General features: G+C 42.4%; 1 protein-coding gene and 1 long non-coding RNA gene across 7 annotated transcripts in view; one reads left to right on the plus strand and one right to left on the minus strand.

Annotated features, from left to right (window-relative positions):
- The window catches only part of LOC118894510 (amyloid beta precursor protein), a 274,401-nt gene extending 262,802 nt beyond the window's left edge, over window positions 1-11,599 (minus strand). For all 6 annotated transcript variants that reach the window (XR_005019715.1, XM_036850818.1, XM_036850816.1 and 3 more), the window contains exon 1: window positions 11,394-11,599. Coding sequence is in view for 5 of the 6 variants with exons in the window: in XM_036850818.1 (XP_036706713.1) it covers window positions 11,394-11,450 (57 nt within the window). In the remaining variant the exon portion in view is untranslated. The remainder of the gene's footprint in view (window positions 1-11,393) is intronic.
- Window positions 11,600-11,733: 134 nt separating this feature from the next.
- LOC118894514 overlaps window positions 11,734-18,990 on the plus strand; it is a 173,049-nt gene continuing 165,792 nt past the window's right edge. The window contains exons 1-2 of the long non-coding RNA XR_005019716.1: window positions 11,734-11,875; window positions 14,036-14,178. This is a non-coding gene — a long non-coding RNA (uncharacterized LOC118894514). The remainder of the gene's footprint in view (window positions 11,876-14,035; window positions 14,179-18,990) is intronic.

Raw genomic sequence — 18,990 nt, forward strand, 5'->3', positions numbered from 1 at the left:
TGAGAAAACACTGACAAGACACAAGGCTAATCATAATGACCTCAATTAGATTTTCAATGCCTGTCAAGTTAATAGCATATAGTGGCATTGGCTTCAAGCCCTTGAACTTGAAAAGTACAATTCCTTTAGAGAATAGAAGTAACAGAATTTCAATTATTTTCTTAAAGGGCCAATTTTGATCCTGGTTCACATTAAAGTAAAAAAGTAAATATTAGCTGTAAAATGGCAAAAAAGCAGAAAACTGAAAAGAGACAATGATAATGAAATTTTCATTTTGATGGCCACTCAATTTCATTCCAATACACAATGTTTGCTTTCTAAATTCCACTATCTTATTCAAAGAAAATCATTTCTAGGCATCCTCAATTGAAAATGTCCCAATCAATCAGAGGACTGATGAAATATTTCACGAACAAGGCACTTTTCTGCTAGGTCAACTGAATGTCTGAAATAAAGAGTTGCAAATGAAGTTGTTGACAGCATTTATATAACCTTTTCACAATAAAATGTTTTAGAAAAGGCTGAAAAAAATAAATCTTAGTTAAAAGGCTTAATTTTTTTCTGTACACTTATAGTTAGGTGTCATTTACAATTTTCATAAACAGAAGTTAATTCAACTGTCAAAAATCAAACATAATTATCATTACAGTATAAAATTCCTAGAGTCCTGATTTTAAAACATTTGTCAAATATTTCGTAAATACTAGATGTAAGGCACTGTAGTGAGCTATGAAACAAATTACAGGAAACAGTGTGTGATCACAGTCAATAGTCCCTTCTCTGCCCCAGTATTTTTTTTTTCAAATAATAATAGTATTTATTTTTCTAAATAATAAAAAAGCAATAGTGATAATAACAGTAACACCTGTTACAAGAAGAACAGCAATACTTATTGCAAGTAATAATATAGTCATTTTAAGCACTACTAATAGTGATGATAGTAATACTTATAGTCATATTTATAGTAATACTAATTACTATAATAGTAATGCTTATTATATTACTAATAGTAATGCTTATTACTATCATAGCAATATTTATAAGTAATAGTGGTAATTCTTACAGGTACTAACAAAAAATAGTGATAATAATGGTAACACAGGGGCTTCCCTGGTGGCGCAGTGGTTGAGAGTCTGCCTGCCAATGCAGGGGACGCGGGTTTGAGCCCTGGTCTGGGAAGCTCCCACATGCCGCGGAGCAACTGGGCCCGTGAGCCACAATTACCGAACCTGCGCGTCTGGAGCCTATGCTCCGCAACAAGAGAGGCCGCGATAGTGAGAGGCCCGCGCACCGCGATGAAGAGTGGCCCCCGCTTGCCGCAACTAGAGAAAGCCCTCGCACAGAGACGAAGACCCAACACAGCCATAAATAAATAAATTAAAAAATAATAATAATAATGGTAACACATTACTATGAAAACAATAATAAACAACAATAGTATTACTTATCACTATAATGATATAATCGTAGTTTCCCAATTAATGAGATCTTATCACAATTAAGACATGATGTCAATCACTACATAGATGATTTCCCCCTATGCCAAACCTCATTTTGCTCACCTCTTAAATGGGGATATTAAAAATCCCAATTTTGGGGTTGGGGGAGGGATAAATGAGAAGGTTGGGATTAACACATACACACTAATAACATAAAATAATCAACAAGGACCTACTGTACAGCACAGGGATCTCTATTTAATACTCTGTAATAACCTATACGGGAAAAGAATCTGAAAAAGAATAAATGTATGTATAACTGAATCACTTTGCTCTATACCTGAAACTAAGACAATATTGTAAATCAACTATACTCCAGTATACAATAAACTTTTTAAAGCTAAATTTATTTATTTTTGGCTGCGTTGGGTCTTCCTTGTTGTGCATGGGCTTTGTCTAGTTGTGTCGAGCAGGGGCTACTCTTCGTTGCAGTGCGCAGGCTTCTCATCGCGGTGGCTTCTCTTGTTGCGGAGCACGGGCTCTAGGCACACAGGCTTCAGTAGTTGTGGCACGCAGGCTCAGTAGTTGTGGCTTGTGGGCTCTAGAGCACAGGCTCAGTAGTTGTGGCGCACGGGCTTAGTTGCTCCGCGGCATGTGGGATCTTCCCAGACCAGGGCTCGAACTTGTGTCCCCTGCATTGGCAGGATTCTTTTTTTTTTTTTTTTTTTTAATTTATTTTTGGCTGCACTGGGTCTTCATTGCTGCGCGCAGGCTTTTCTCTAGTTGCAGCGAGCGGGGGCTACTCCTCGTTGCGGTGCGCGGGCTCCTCATTGTGGTGGCTTCTCTTGCTGTGGAGCACGGGCTCCAGGCATGCGGGCTTCAGTAGTTGTGGCACATGGGCTTAGTTGCTACACGGCATGTGGGATCTCCCTGGACCAGGGCTCGAACCTGTGTCCCCTGCACTGGCAGGCAGATTCCTAACCACGGCACCACCAGGGAAGCCCGGCAGGAGGATTCTTAACCACTGTGCCACCAGGGAAGTCCCAGGAAGTTTTTCATTTGGAGAAATCTCCAGGATTCACGAACTCTGTGTGGACCTTCTATCTTCGGGCAAAGAGAGGGGGCAGTGTGCCTCTGGAACTCCTTTATACACAGGGACCATTCAGATTTGCAAATTTTGAATGGACTGAAGTCTGGCCACACCCACTCTTTGCCCTCCTGGGGCTTTCTGCCTCTGCTTACTTGACTTTCCCATGCTTCTGAGGCAGGAATAACTTCACCCTTCCCATTTAAATTTTTACATGTTGATTTGTCATAGCAGCAGTTCAAGAGTTCTCTAGGCAACTTGGAAAATACAGAAAAGCACAAGGAAGAAACTGGTACTCTCACCACCTGGGAAAATTGTTCTGTTCTACAAATACATACGTGGAGGACATGCCACGCATGTGGATAGGGATTCTGAAATGATGGGGTGAGCTGGATTTGAAACTGAGCAGGACCCTCTCAGGTAAAAATCCTTTCCCCTGTTTCTTGTTTGTAGGAAATAGGCTTCCTTCAGCCTCCTAGACCTTCCTGAGTTCCTGCCCCACCATTTTTGTTTTTAATATCTAACCGCCAAAGTAGATCTGTGTCTCTGGTTATTGTTTTACATCACAGTGAATAAATAGTTCTCTCCTCGAGATATCTAAGTTTACATTTGGGCAGTGACCAGGTCAGAGAATTTTCCTGATAACACCACATAAAATATCACACAGCAGACTTCCACCTACATTTGCTTATGATATCCTTACCCACCTTAATTTTTTCCATGTCCCCTATTACTGCTATTTGTTCTGTCTACCCCTCATTATATTGTAAACTCCCATGAGGGGAGGGACCTCAAAAATATTGGTTAAATGAAGGAGTGAATTTTCCTTTCCTGGATGTGCCTATAAAAATCTAAGTTTCTGTATATGAAAATATGCTAGTAACTTCTCTATAGAAATTTGATTTTAATTTTAAATTGCTCATTCATCTAATATGTAAGTATCTGAATAAATTATTCTTGGAATGATCAGTCTGCATATTTGCAAGTTTCTATGGGAGTTTCTTAAAAACTCACCATTTGTATCTTCAAACCAATACACCGCAATGACAAAACTATGTGTTTAAAAAAGAAACATAAGTAATTAAGAGCATCAGCATGGGGAATATTTGCTCTCAAATATAACTTTTCATACAATAAGTTTTTATGTTAGTCTCTGAAGGGTTAAGCAAAGATTTCAGAAAGTTTGCATCAGTTTTAAAGGCTCAATCTTCAAAGTTGATAAGGCCTCTTTTCTTTGAAAGATGAAAAAAATCAATAAATATGGTTACAAAACAGCACTTATCTATCTTTATCATGTGTGCCTATTAATTCCATTACAAAATAACTGAGTTGTATTATTTATAAAAACAATAATTATGCTTTTGAAAAGCCATCCATTAGTAAGAGCGAACATAAAAAGTCCTTTTTTTGGACTAACCAAGCCTTAATAGTACTATTTTCTTCATTTTTGAGTAAAAATAAAAACTATGTTGCCGTGTTAGTTTTATTGTAATCCAGCACGTTTAGACAGGAGAAACAACAAATGAGTTTGTGGTCACTTGGGGCTAAGAGGTCAGGTCTAAAGTAGACAAATGTATCTCAAGTGTAGGATTAAACCTCTTGTCTTTATTCCTGTAAAATGTCTCCACCAGGTCAAAATATATCAGTCATTAAAGCTTTGAAATTTAACAACGCAACAAGAGTAACAATGCATTTCTTCACTTAATACAAATGACTCTTTTTGATAGAGCAGTTCTCTTATTCTCATAAGCATCCTTTAAGGCTGAAAAGTAATTTATCAGTCCCAATCACCTAGGATGCCTTAAACATTCTTTAGTGAAGACAGAATGTGGGTTTCTGCGGAAGCAAAATGAGAGCACAGGACAAGTTATTAGATTCTCTATGAAAGAGACTCAAGCAAAGAACTATTTCATATCAACAAAAAAAATCACCAAAAATTTTTTTTCTTGCTCAAACTTCTCAACTAAAAATCATCTCAACTTGGGAAGAAAAAATAAAGAGAGAGACGATCTGGAAATTAGAAGATACAAATACTGGGGTCCATCACTAATAAGACCTTAAGAATTCTAGAATTTGTTCATCTACAAAACAGGGTTATTGTTCTTTTCTCTTTTCTGAAATGGTCATCTTGCTTATTCCTTGCCCCTGCTCATTCACCCTACATAAGTGGTTGTGGTACCTGCATTCCTCACTGTATCCACTCTGAGCAGCATGTTTATTTCAAACAGGGCTACAATAATCGCATCCTCTGATTGAACTCACTTTTTTTGATTGAGCAGGACAGTGATAAAGAAATACATGAACTGGTGTGATTAAAAAATATATATAGATTCCTTGGGATTTTGCTTATTGATTCTTCAATGTGTTAATAATACCTTAACCAAAGTATCACCAATTTGGGGTATTCTCAAATATCTTCAGCCTAATTTTGAAACTGAGATTAGAAACCTTTTATTTTATAATGAGCAAAATATGCTGACTTAAAAAACTATGCTTTAAATTAAGCAGTAGATCACTATAAAGTTTTAGAGTAGACCAGCATAGAATTTATCATCATCTAGCTAGTAAAATAATTCATTTTATTTTGAAAACTGATTTCTTACAGAAGCGTTACCTTCTCAAGCAGTCTGCTTTTTTGGTTTCCTGGTCCTCTGATGAAGATTATTTCAAGCTTCTATTCTAGGGAGCATCAAAATTCTTTTGCTGGCATTTGAAATCTTCCATTTCTGCCTAGATTGGCCAAACCTGTTTATTCACTTTTCTAGAAAAGGTTTTGCTGAGAACTAAACCAAGCTTATTCACAGCTCTTTGCACACAGCTGATAATCAACTAATAGCTGAGTTAATAATCGAGCCAGAATATAAACTTGCTCAATTTTAGACATGTCTAGCAAGCTGCCAGGGTGCACACATTTAAAATAGGTCTTACTCACTTGTGTAACAACTGCTTATGCTTTTTACATATTTCTGTATATTGTTCAAGTTTTTCTATTAGCATGAATTGTTTTAATGCTTTTTTAAAAAGCCAACTGAAATATAAAATACATACGAATATTTAATAAATGAAATTTTATAATATATATTTTAAAAATTGTATTTGTGATAAAAATTTTATCTGCAATGTCTTTTTTACAATTTAAATCAAATTAATTCATTCTTCTCAGAAACAAGCTGCCAAATTCCTGTAACAGTCTTAACTGGTCGGTAAGTGCATTAGTCAATAAGTCATGAAACATCATGTAGTTTTTTTTTTTAACTTTCAACAATGTATGAGATTAAATGTATCTATTTTACATCATCATCATCATCATAAACAGTAATTGTAACTAACAGGTAGTGCTTATAAGGTGCCATCATGTTACACATATATTTACTCATTTACTGTTCCAAGAATTTTACATATATATTTACTCAATCTTCAACAACCATAAACATTATTATCCCCATTTTACAAGGGAAGAAACTGAGGCATGAGCTACCCACAGTCAATATCCTGATCAATGTGAAATGCTGCCTTCCCAGAACACGTGAGAAACTCCACGACTTGGTCGCTGGCCTGACATCACGTTGGTCGAAATCAAGGCTATAAATGTAGGAACAGTTCCACTGTTTTCCATAGAGCTGGCTTTTAAAAGCCTTTCATTTTCCCCATTTCAACCACTACCTTCTTTCGTAAAATACTACAATCCTAGCAACGCTCAAGCTAAATCTGTATTTTATGTTTCTTCCAAATGTAGCCACACGAAATAAGTAAAATGGCCTCTGAGCTCCCCATCTCAGCTAAGACTTCAAATGTGAAACTGAGTCTTCTGTATCCCACTCTGAATAGTCAGTTAACTAATCTATTCGGCATCCCTTTTTCATATATCTATTAGTTCATGAACACGTCCAGGCTTTTTCTTTTTTCTTTTTTTTTTTTTTCAATGACTTACTTTATTCCTAGAGCAGGACATTCGAATCCAGTTTTTGGTGCATTTCTACTTCTAAAAAGGTACCAGGAAAGCATATCTATTAACCATTAATCTGAAGAGGAAAATTCACCAGATTTTTTTTTTTTCAAAGAAAAACACTAGTGTCCTCACTGAAACAGTTATTTCTTAAACTATCCACATTAAACTGAAAAAACAGTTACATAACATCTTCCCCTTCCTCTGGTTTTCATTTCCAAATTCAGTTTGAGGGTTCAGGTGCTATTTGCTTTCCTTTTACTAACAACTACAAGGAAAACTAAGAAATAGACATTTTCTGGCTTAAACTTGTTATTCATTCAGGGGGTCTGCTCATTCCTTCACTTTGGCCTCTTCTGCCTGCCACCCTCCATCTTCCTCCAGCCACTCATGAGGGTGTATCTGGATACAGGCTGTGAACACAGGGTGACAGCATCCCCAGGGATTTGCAGAAGATGGTGCTAGTATCAATTCTCACTCCATACATATGTATGTGAGGTCCTACTATAAAAAGGAAACCATTTCATAGTCAAGTAGAAGATGAAGAGGTAGAAAACTACCAGAAAAAACAACAACAACAAGCTAAACATTTTATTTTCCCCAGCCTCCTCATTGCTGCCCAGTGAATCACTTTTTTCATCATGTACTCATTCCCTCAGTCAAGGTCCTACTGAAGATGCCACCTCAGAGCTCTCAGACCCTCCTTTCAGCCCCTCACCTTCGGTCCTTCACCTCCTTATTTGGAATTCCCTATTCCTCTCCAGAGTGTACCCTGCACCTTTGCTTTCTGTCTCAGCATCTGTCACAGTTCATGAGCACACACTTATAATGATTTGTGTGTGGTCTGTTTTCCCCATTAGACTGGAAGCTTCCTGAAGCAAATGACGGTTTTGTTCACCAGACTATCTTCAGGGCTACAGGAGAGAGCTTGGTCCAAAAAGAGAGTCAATTAAAAAGGTCCCAAATGAATAGATGAGAAACTAAGAAAATCAAATCCTACACTGGCTCCACCCACACCCTCAGGGGTGTAGGGGTGTGTGTGTGTGTGTGTGTGTGTGTGTGTGTGTGTGTGTGTGTGTGCGTGCGTGCGTGTGCGCGCGCGTGTGTCTAGGAGGGGAAAGATGGAGAGAAGTATGTAAACAAATATGTAAAAGCAAAGACTTAATCTCCCTTCCCCCAACCTGAGATACAAATCTGGCTGGAAAGGAACCAAGAAATTCTCCAGGATTATCTCATCCCGCTGTTCCTTTATTCCTTATATATAGATGTTTATACTGTTAATATTTTACTCAGTATGGCACTGAATCTGTACTTTCCTCTTGGTACTTAACACTTTCTGTTTTCTTTCATAATCATGTGCCCGTCTTATTTACTCTGCAAACTTCCTGGGAACAGGAGAAGGAGGGTGAGGGGAAATAAGGTGTATGCAAGTCAATCTAAACCTTACTTCCTGGAGCTTCATTTTTAAAGTACATGTATAAGGCTTATCTTTGCATTTGTAACTGATATAACTAGGCAGAGATTAGAGAAGTATATTAATCGAAGATGCTTTGTAAGTCTCTTAAGGTAATACATATCCCCACCTAGATCAAACGTGCAGAAAGAGAAGGTACATTTCTACTGAATTTTACCACACTCTTCAATGGTAGTTTAGTGGCCACATGAAAGGCACATAATAGCTGTTTATTTCTAGAATGACTGACAACCTTCATCTTCATACAAATATCTGTATAGAAATTTCTAGTGTGCCATGAAAAGTAACACAAAATAGAGGTCCTCTAGCAACAGGGAGAAAGCCTTTTCCACAAGGATAACCTCTATGTTTTTCTCTTTTTTTCCTGTTCCATTATGGTTCATTACAAGATACTGAATATAATTCCCTGTGCTACACAGTAGGGCCTTGTTGTTTATCCATTCTATATATAATATTACAGTTTGCATCTGCTAATCCCAAACTCCCAATCCAACCTCCCTGCCCCCCCCTTCTCCCTTGGCAACCACAGTCCGTTCTCTATGTCTGTGAGTCTGTTTCTGACCTCTCTGTTTTTCTTCAAACCAATATTCAATGGGCCACATTATTTCTTTTTTTTTTTTCCTAATTTAACCTTGTGATTTATTTAGTTATACGTTCCTCTTCATTTCCCCAACCAGAACCAGGGATCATTATTCTCTCTGGAGTACTTCTCTGCAGTACTAATGGCCTCCCAAGTACCCATCACATGCCTCTGCTGGTTAGGGTGACAAGAGAGCCGCTTGGGTGCCCTGCCCGTGTCATGGCTTCCCACAGATCAGGCAGAAATAGTGATTCCTTATAGCTCACCATCAAGTCTGAGCTTCACTATTCTGTGCTCAGGCATCTACCGTTAGGTTAGTTCTGGCCGGTGTGAGTAGGTATATATTATCTGTGAATCAGCACCACTATGAAAGCAGATACTTGTGATTAGGTTAAATCCCACAATATAGGAAAACAAAACTTAAGAGCAATCAAGTTTAAATAAATAAATGCCAGGGCCTTTTTAACTCATACTCTGTCACTGTACCAGGGAGAGTCATCAATTCAGGTAATGACGCTTCCCCCAGAAGCTGAGGCCCCATTGTCATTGCCCTTATTCATTTCTTTTTTCGAGCCATCTGCAGCAGACCTATTTTCTAAGCCCTACAAAAGACAGTCAACTCATAATTACATCTTTTCAGTGGACAGAGATTTAGCTGCATAAATCCCCCTCAAACCTCATCAGACTGAATTGCCTACTTTTCAATTAACGCTTTGCAAAATGCAAACTGTGAATCTCACCTCCACCCTTTGAAGGAGGTGACGGTAACCAGTGAAAATGTCCAAAAGGATGGGAGGAAGAGCAAAAAAATGCAGTCAAACAGGTTAAAAAAGAAATCTGAATCATATTTGCCTACACGCTGCCTCCTTTTACACAGAAAAAAATATTGCTCAAAAAAGTTAAATATTTACTTTTTGGCAAAAGCTTCAACTATAAACGATATGATATGCTGTTAATTACTTAATTTGTATCTTTTAATGTGTAATAAGACAATCAGGAAAACTGAAATAATCATAGGAGTAAATTTAAGTATTGGAAAAATCCCAGCTCCCTTAATTAAATGCATTTTTTAAATAGAAAACCAAATTCTTCAACTCTTAAAGCAATCTGCCTTAACTAGCCCTGAGGTGATTCCTGAGCCACTTGTAGGAAAAAGACAGAAGAGGAAAAAGTTCAATGACCTTGTAAATTAGGGACTAAAAAGCTGTAACGGTGTGATAGTCAGTATGGTCTCAGTGGAATTACAGGAAAACATTTGTCCAGAAATTGCTTTCTTGGAAAATCACCATGAGGTAGCGGAAAAGGAGAAACAAACAAACAAACATACGGGGAAGGGAGGTTACCTATGGTAAAATACAGAATGGGAACCCAAAGGATGCGAAATACAACCTTTTCTGCCCCAGCTGCCAAGCAAACAACTTCTAAGCATCTTCAGATAAAAAGGAAAATAGTCATTTTGCACAGGGGTTAGCTGAATGTTCGAGAGTTGGATCAATGGGGAAGACTTGCTATACACCTAGCGGTGGGTGGATTTCACCAGGCTGCAGCCTCCACAGATTTTCTTTGCTGCACTGCAGAGGCGCCATCTTCTCCGTCTTAATCTTCACTCAATTCAACCCTTTCATCTGCACCCTAAAAAAAAGACCCTGAGGACCCTCCACAGCAGCCCGCGCCCCCAGGGGAGCTAAACCAGAGTGCCCAGCGCTGCCAGGGAAGAGGCCGCGCCTTCATCAGACAAACGCCTCCTTTGATGCACAGGAGGGGAGTGCTCGTGCCTCCCCACCACCAGCCACTGCCCTTTCCAGACGCACACCCCACTCTCCGCGTATTTCTCCCCAAGGACTTCACAACCGAGCACAGAATCAGCAAGCCGCGGAGGTGTTGGGAAGTGGGGGGGAAGTAGAGGGGCCTCGAGGCGCCGCCAGAGCCCCCTCCGGGACAGACGCGCAGCGCGGGGAAGGGAGTCAGGCGGCAGCCTCGGTGGCGCACAGACCAGCGCGGCTCAGCCCACCGCGCCCCGGGCTGGCGAGGGCGGGGTGTCGCGGCTTTTGTTCCCGGGGACCTTCGCCCTCACCGGGAGAATCGGAGGGTGCGAGCGAACGCCCGCAATGTCCTGGCTTGGGGAAGGAGAGAGGCGGCTGCGGGTGTCCGACCCCTCCCATCTCTCTCAACTTAACACAAAAGGGAGACGCAGAAATGTACAAAGTTTGCCTGCGGAGGGTGTTGCGCGACCCTGCATGTTGGGGTCGCACTCGGGCGGCAGCCCCGAGCAGCCGCGAAGAGGAAGGAGGAGGAAGGAGGTCGGGCCGGGAAGGGGTGGTGGGGATGCGAAGAGAAGGTGAAACGGGGCGGAAAAGGCAAAGGGAAGCGGGGGGTGGGGGGTGTGCAGCTTCCCGAGCTGTCCCGACTCCTCCTCGCCAGGGCCCGAGAGAAAGGGAAGGGCAGCGATTAAGTGCCGGGGACAGGATCCAGGGACGCTGCGTTTTCGGTTTTCCCCACGTGCTCCCTCCCCCTATCTCTCATCTGGACGTCCCTTGCCTCCCCCCGGCCCCCGAGGCAGGAACTGAGTCAGGGTCCGAGCTCAGGACAGCCTCCTCCTCTTCTCGCCCCCGACTGGCGCGGACCCAGGGGCCCGACGCCTCGCCCGCTCCCTCTCCGCTGGCCGGAGCGCGCGTCCCCAGGGCAGGGCTGGGCTGGGCCGGGCCGGAGGCGGGGATGCGCAGGGCGCCCGCAAGCGGGGGTGTTGGGCGCGGAGAGGAGAGGGGTCCCCTCGACTGCCCCCCGGCTTCTCTGAATTAAAGAGTCAGAGGGAGCGAGTCTCCTCCTTCCCCCCCCCACCCCACCCCATTCCGAGGCGCGGCACCCACCTCCAGCGCCCGAGCAGTCCAGGCGGCCAGCAGGACCAGTGCCAAACCGGGCAGCATCGCGACCCTGCGCGGGGCACCGAGTGCGCTGCTGTGCGAGTGGGATCCGCCGCGCCCTTGCTCTGCCGGTGTCGCCGCCGCCGCCGCCGTCTCCTGTGGCCCCGCGCTCGCGCTGCTCCGGGTGCTCTCTCCTACCGCTGCCGAGGAAACTGACGGAGCAGCAGCGCGGCGGCGGGGCTCGGAGCCCGGCGAGTCAGCTGATCCGGCCCAGCCCGCTCGGCACCCGAGAGAGACCCCTAGCGGAGCCGCCGGGGAGCTGCGCCCGCTCGGCCGGGAGGGGCCCGCGCCCCCGGCGCCCACAGGTGCGGCGACCCCGGCTCCCCCGGTTCCCCGAGTGCCTCCCCGGCCGCCGGCCGCCTGAGCCCCGCGAGCAGTAGGAGGGAGAGTCTGGGGCCGGGAGAGGGATGGCGGAGGATCAGGGAAAGGTGAGTCCTAGGACGTCTGGGATGCAGAAAAGTCTAGAGCGCTCCGCGCTGGGAGCCATGAGCTTGACTCATCCGACCCCGCAGGCCTCTCGGGGGTAGCGTATAAAGGGCTGCTGCTGGGGTGCGTTTTTATCCGCATTTCGCTTTTTGTCTCGGTTTGAAGAGGTGAGGGAGGCGTTTCTGGAAGAGAATGAGAACAAGACAAGCTTAAAGGAAATAGGATTTCTTTGTAAAGGGAGCAAAAGCCTCCTTTTTTTCCCGTCAAAAGCAACCACAAGCAACCTGGAATTTCTATCTTTAGACCGAACCGAAGGAGAAAGGCGCCGGACCTAGAGAAGAAGAAGCAGCGACCTATTTACTTCTCCTTGAAAGAAGGTTTTTTTTAAAAAAAAAACTTTTTTTGGTTTTTGTTTTTGTTTTTGTTTTGAGAAGGGGACGGCCATCTGAGTTTTTGTTGTTGTTTTTAATCAGGCAGGGATGTAACATCATCTGAGATGTGGGTGAAGTGAAAGTTAGGAGGGGAAGGGTCTGGAAAGATGATTCCCATTAGACCCCCATACCTCAGAACTTTTGACCTCAAACTCTGTCCTTGTTCTTCCTCGTGTCTGTCCTAAATTACAGAAATCAGCCTTATGGGAAGCCGCTTTCTCCTAGGTTAAACACAAGCCATCCAACGCCGGGTTAGTATCCAGTGAGTCTAGAATGGGCTAGAACTGCCCAGATACCTCTGCTCTTGACCTGAAGGAGCATCAGCTAATCAGTCCAAAGTGGGGCTAGTGGGAGGGAAGGAAGGCACGGACTTCAGATGTGGGATCTTGGCTCAGCCAGGAGGACGCTGGCTTCTTTCCCAAGAAATCAGTATTTCTCTGCCAGCTCCCCCAGGTGTTGTCTTCTGTCTTTACTTACCAGGCATCCAAGCCTGACCCGTGGATTACTTTTTCCCCTGAATGACCTCTGAATGTCCTCAACAAATAATGACAAATATTTGTTACCCGCGAGTCATTTGTTTACATGCTTTATGTCATTCACTTCCCATGAACGTCAGTGAGGCCCTTACTGTGATTATTCCCATTTGTAAGTTAGGAAGCTGACACTAAGGATCTCCTCCCTAATCTGACAGCCAGTAAGTAACAAAAAGTTGGGACTGCAGGGAAGAAAAGCCCCAGTGACAGCAAAACCCAGCTGCTTCCAAACACGTTTACCCACCACTACAATTCTGTCTGTCCCAGGTTTATAGGAACAATTGAAGGCATCTGAATGCAAATAGGAGTATGACTCAAAGACGTGGAGGGAACAGGATCAGCTCCAAAATTTGCAGGGTCCAGTGCAAAACGAAAAGGTGGGACCTTTTGTTCCAAAATTAAGAATTTTAAGATGGCAACGGCAGAATGTTCAACCAAGCACAGGGCCCTCCTGAGCACGGGACCCTGTGTGACCCAACAGATTGCATGCCCATGGAACCAGGCCTGGGAGGGAGGAAGCAATTTTTAAGAGTAAGGGACTTTCACTGAGCACAAAATTCAAAAATATAGAGGTGAGGTTATAACTATGAAAATTCGAGTCCTTAGATTTGGCATTTTCCCTTCCCACTGTTGAAACACGCCCCCCTCACCCATCCCTGGAAAAGACGTTCCCTAGGGGAAGACGACTAGCTGCTGACTGTGTCAGAATGATGGACGTTCTTTACTTTTTCTCCCATTTCATCACCACTCAGAGATCCTGATGGCTTTTACTTTTCAGCCACTGTCTCTGTTCTGCGCTTTATGCTATTTCCTGCCCTGAGGTATCTTCAGGAACCTCTGAGCAGTAAATACAAGAACATCTCTAGTTAGAACTCTAAACGCTGGGACAGGGACCGACCACCCATTGGCTGGAATCTTCACAACATTCCCAGCCCAGCCTCAAATGCCTCAGCTTGGGAGACATTCACTAGCTCTTCCAACAATGCATCCTGTCTTTGGGCTGCTCTGGTCACTAGAAAGTTCTTACCCCACTTAAAGCCCACTTCCCTTTCCTTTAACCTCCCACTCAGATGTCCTTGTTGCACCTCTGTGACCAAGCCAAGCCAGTCTTTTCCGCACCACAGATCGTCACGTAAGTAAAACCATCAGTTTTCATGCTGCTTCTGCCTCAGCGTCCTGTCTCCACTTCCCTCAACAGGGGTGTAGATGGCACAATGGCACCTGTTTCTGGTTCCTTCTACACTCCTCTAAATGTGTTCCGGTTTGTGTCTTTTCACAGTACTCCAAGGGTGCTGCGGCCACTGCAGCATGGAGGAGTCTCTCGCCCACCTCAGCCTGCGGGTGAGTGTTGCGTTGGATTGGGTGACTCACATTGGTTACACTGGCTCCCAAATCTCCCGTCTGTTTTATGCAGAGTGCTGCTGAGTTGCGTCTCTGTCATCTTGTGTTTAAGGTGTTATCTGTGCCCTGCAAATATCACTGAAAGCAATCTTTTTGTTATTAAGGTATAGTAGATGTGCGATATTAATGTTTCAGGTGTACAATATAGTGATTCATAATTTGTAAAGGTGGTTATACTCCATTTATAGTTATTATAAAATATTGGCTCCACCATAGTTATTATAGTTATTATAAAATATTATAAATATGCCATATTATAAAATATGGCATAGTTATTATAAAATATGGCAAGAAAATATTCCCTGTGTTGTACAATATATCCCTGTAGCTTATTTATTTTTATCTAGTAGTTTGTTCTTCTTAATGCCCTGCCCCGTCTTGCCCCTCCCTCTTTCCCTCTCCCCACTGGTAACCACTGGTTTGTTCTCTTTATCTGCAAGTCTGTTTCTTTTTTGTTACATTCACTGGTTTGTTTTATTTTTTAGATTCCACATATGGGTGATATCATGCAGTATTTGTCTTTCTCTGTCTGATTTATCTCACTTAGCATAATACCCTTCAAGTCCATCCATGTTGTTGCAAATGGCAAAATTTCTTTCTTTTTTATGGCTGAGTAATATTCCATTGTGTGTATATACCACATCTTCTTTATCCATTCATCTGTTGATGGACACTTAGGTGGCTTCCATATCTTGGCAATTGTAAATAATGCTTCTATGAACGTTGGGGTGTGTGTATCTTTTTGAATTAGTGTTTTCAGTTTTTTTGTATATATACTCAGGTGTGGAATTGCTGGGTCATATGGTAGTTCTATTTTTAGTTTTTTGTGAAACCTCCGTAGTACTGTTCTCCATAGTGGCTGCACCAATTTACATTCCCGCCAACAGTGTACAAGGGTTCCATTTTCTCCACATCCTTGCCAACACTTGTTATTTGTATTCTTTTTGGTGGCAATCATTCTGACAGGTGTGAGGCAATACCTCATTGTGGTTTTAATTTGCATTTCTCTGTTAATTAACAATGTTGAACATCTTTTCTTGTGCCTTTTGGCCATCTGCATGTCTTCTTTGGAAATGTGTCTATTCAGGTCTTCTGCCCATTTTTTAATCAGATCATTTGTTTTTTTGATGTTGAGTTGTATGAACTATTTATATGTTTTGGATATTAACCCCTTATTGGTCATATCATTTGCAAATACTTTCTCCCATTCTGTGGGTTGTCTTTTTGTTTTGTCAGTGGCTTCCTTTGCTGTGCAAAAGCCTTAAATTTAATTAGGTCCCATTGTTTATTTTTGCTTTTATTTCCTTTGCTTTAGGAGACAGATCCGAAAAAATATCGCTACAATTTATGTCAAAGAGTGTTCCACCTATGTTTTCTTCTAGGAGTTTTGCAGTTTCCACCAAAAGCAGTCTTAATCTGAGCCAGAAAGTGGGCCCTGTATTAGTCTGCTAGGGTTACCATAACAAGGTATCACAGTCTGTGTGGCTTAAACAACAGGAAATTATTTTCTTGTAGTTCTGGAAGCGAGAAGTCCATGATCAAAGTGTCCATAAGGTTGATTTCCTCTGGGGGCTCTCCTTTGCTTGTAAATGGTCACATTCTCCCTGTGTCTTCACATGGTCTTCTCTCTGTGTGTTTCTGTGTGTTAATTCCCTCTTCTAAGGATACCAGTCATATTGGATTAGGGCCCACCCTAAAGACCTCATTTTAACTTAATTACCTCTTAAGAGACCCTGTCTCCAATTATAGTCATCTTCTGAGGTACTGGGGGTTAGGACTACAATATATGAATTTGGGGCAGGGGCGAGGGGCACACAATTCATTCTATAACAGGTGCTCATTTAGAGCAGCTAAGACTTGTTCTATAATCCTGTCACTAATCTTTGACATTTATTACCAATGATCAGTGGTTCTTCTGCCCTTTTCAATTGGAAGATCATTCAGCCCAACAGAAAAAAGTAGAAATTTAGGGGACTTCCCTTGTGGTCTAGTGGTTAAGACTCTGTGCTTCCAATGCAGGGGGCACGGGTTTGATCCCTCGTTGGGGAACTAAGATCCCACATGCTACTGCAGCTCAACCAAAAAAAAAAAATTGAAGAATTCTGCTTTTTCTCCCTCCCATGCTGCATCATGATTCCCAGCAGCTACCTTAACCAAGATCATCTGGTTCTGAAAGTAAATAAAATGTTCTTTTACATTTTTCCTTAGATTTTGTTATCAAAGCCTAAGCTTATAATGACAATTAAAATCTATATTAGTTTGCCAGAGCTGCCATAGCAAAATACCACAGACTGGGTGGCTTAAGCAGCATAAATTTCTTTTCTCACAGTTCCAGAAGGTAGAAGCCCATCGAGGTGCTTGCAGGGTTGGATTCTGAGGCCTCTCTCTGTGGCTTACTTACGGCCACTCTCTTGCTGTGTCCCCACTGGGTTTTTCCTCTATGACCACACATGCTTGGCATCTCTTTCTATATGTCCTAATAACCTCTTCTTATAAGGACATTGGTCAGATTGGATTAGGGTTCCACTCCAGTGACCTGATTTTAAGTTAAGTATCCCTTTAAAGCCCTATCCCTCATATAGTCACGTTCTAAGGTACTGGGAACTAGGATTCAACATATGAATTTGGGGGGAACACAATTCAGTCCATGTCAGAACCCCTAACATTATCCTCACATTTAAGCTACTCTCCTATCTGTTCTTGAGAGTGGATTCCTGCCACCTTTTATTCACGTCCTTTTGAAACCATCCTGCTTCCTAGGTAACCAGAGTGGTTTCTTTAGCTGCCTCCTGGTTGAATATTTGGATAACGTGGTCACTCCGGACTTCCAATAGTGTTATAAATCATGGTGCCTTCTAGAGAGGTGCTGCCTTGCTGAGTATTAGCTGTGATGGCAGATACTGTGACATATTTGAGAGTTTCACATGCTTCACAACCTGTCTTCCCTTCTAGAAATTCATGCAGATTCCTCTCTGTGGACGGACCAGAAGTGGATCTTGAGTTGCATTCTCTTTCATCTCTTTTTACCTTCTCTGAGATGGAGGGAATTATATATTTCTTTATCTTGCCTTCAGCCTTCAATATCCACAGACATGTAAACTGTACATGGCATTCAAGCTTTTCATGATAAAATTCTTTCTCACGATAATGGGTACAGTTTTCCACATAATAAGATTTTCTTTCTTTTTAATGAACAGACATAAAGAAAATTTTAAATGAGTAATTAACCCTTAACATACCTGTATTTAACTGCACATAGCTAACATACCTTCACTTATACAGAAGATGCAACATTTTATTTGCCCTGTTTCTTAAGTTACTTCTTCATTCATGGGTCTTTACTTCACTAGTGCACCTGTGAAGTGTTCATATATCTTCAAACAATACAACACTTTAAAAATTAGTCGTCTGCAATCACTACACAAAACTACTTCAGAGACAGCCTTCAGATTCAAATAAGAGATAGTTTAGAAATAAGTGTATTTCAGTAGTAACTCTATGGAACAATAAAATTAAATGTTTAACCAGAGACCACTATTGGCAGCTGGTTTACATAACTTGTTTGAAGAATGATGGTAATTCCAAGGTTGCCGCAAGGACTCATTTAAAAGAATATTCCTATATTTTATGGAATAACAAGGAATAACAAGAGTGGAGAAAAAAGTAGGCCATACATGCCAATCCCAGAGGTAAGAAGTGAGAAAATCAATCCGGTAGCAGGGAGATTTAATGGAGACCATACAGGCATTAACGCCGGTTTGCTTCTTTAGAGAACTTTAGTAATAGTGCAGCAATATGCGATGGTGTAAAGGACTCAGGCTTTGAGAAACCTTGACTACTACATCTCAGTTTGGGATATAGTTGTGGAACCTACCAGAGCCTTAGTTTCTGAAAATGCATCCCCTCATCAGGTTGTGTGACAAACTGAGAAGGTGGCCAGCACAGTGCTTAGTTTATAATAGAAGTCAGTTCTCTTTTCTTGAGAGAGCAGGAGTTCACCTCCTGCAGGAGTGACCGGGACAGTCCTGACTTTGACCTTGTGTTGATCTTGCCAGGGGCTGACAGTGACTCTCAACTCAGTGTTACTTAGGTGGATCCCCAAGTAATGTGTTGCTAATAAAAGTTCCATATTTGTGAGTGATTTACTTTTTTGACACAGAAATGAGAGCAGACTCAAGGTTACTCTTTCATCAGGCTGCTCATTTGTATTCCAGTAATGTAGGATTAGGCAATATGCTAAGAATTAGGAAAAACCTTCAGCACTCCCAAGGGCATGTGCCAGGTACGTGAAAGACAGGCATCCTGTCTGCAGGTGGCACAGTGCTTGGAAAGGCTGCTTGCCAGAGGTGCTGAAAGGACTACCTGGGGCCGGCCACCTCCTGCAGGATGGAGGACCACATCATGTGATCAAGAAGAGTCACTCCCCAGAGCAGCCGCTGGAAGTCGCAGATCTCAGTAGGATTGCTGTGGCCTGTGTCACTCAACATTGGTGACAAACATTGAGGCTGAGGGCTGTTATGCTCCAAGGCAACTAGACCTCTTTGTCTCCATACGTCATGCCCAGGGATTGTCCTTCATGGTTTCCTTTTTGAAGAGAGAGAAGTTCTAGAGTCTTTGATGAGTTAAGACTGTAGCCAGAGAAGTGTTACCTAAACCAAAAATGATTGGGAAGATTCCAGGCAGATAAAACTTGAGTATTCCTGAACACATTTTGTAAATAAACAATATCCTGAATGACAAAACAAACACACA

This window comes from Balaenoptera musculus, chromosome 4 (genome assembly GCF_009873245.2).
Source record: "Balaenoptera musculus isolate JJ_BM4_2016_0621 chromosome 4, mBalMus1.pri.v3, whole genome shotgun sequence".
NCBI lineage: Eukaryota > Metazoa > Chordata > Mammalia > Artiodactyla > Balaenopteridae > Balaenoptera > Balaenoptera musculus.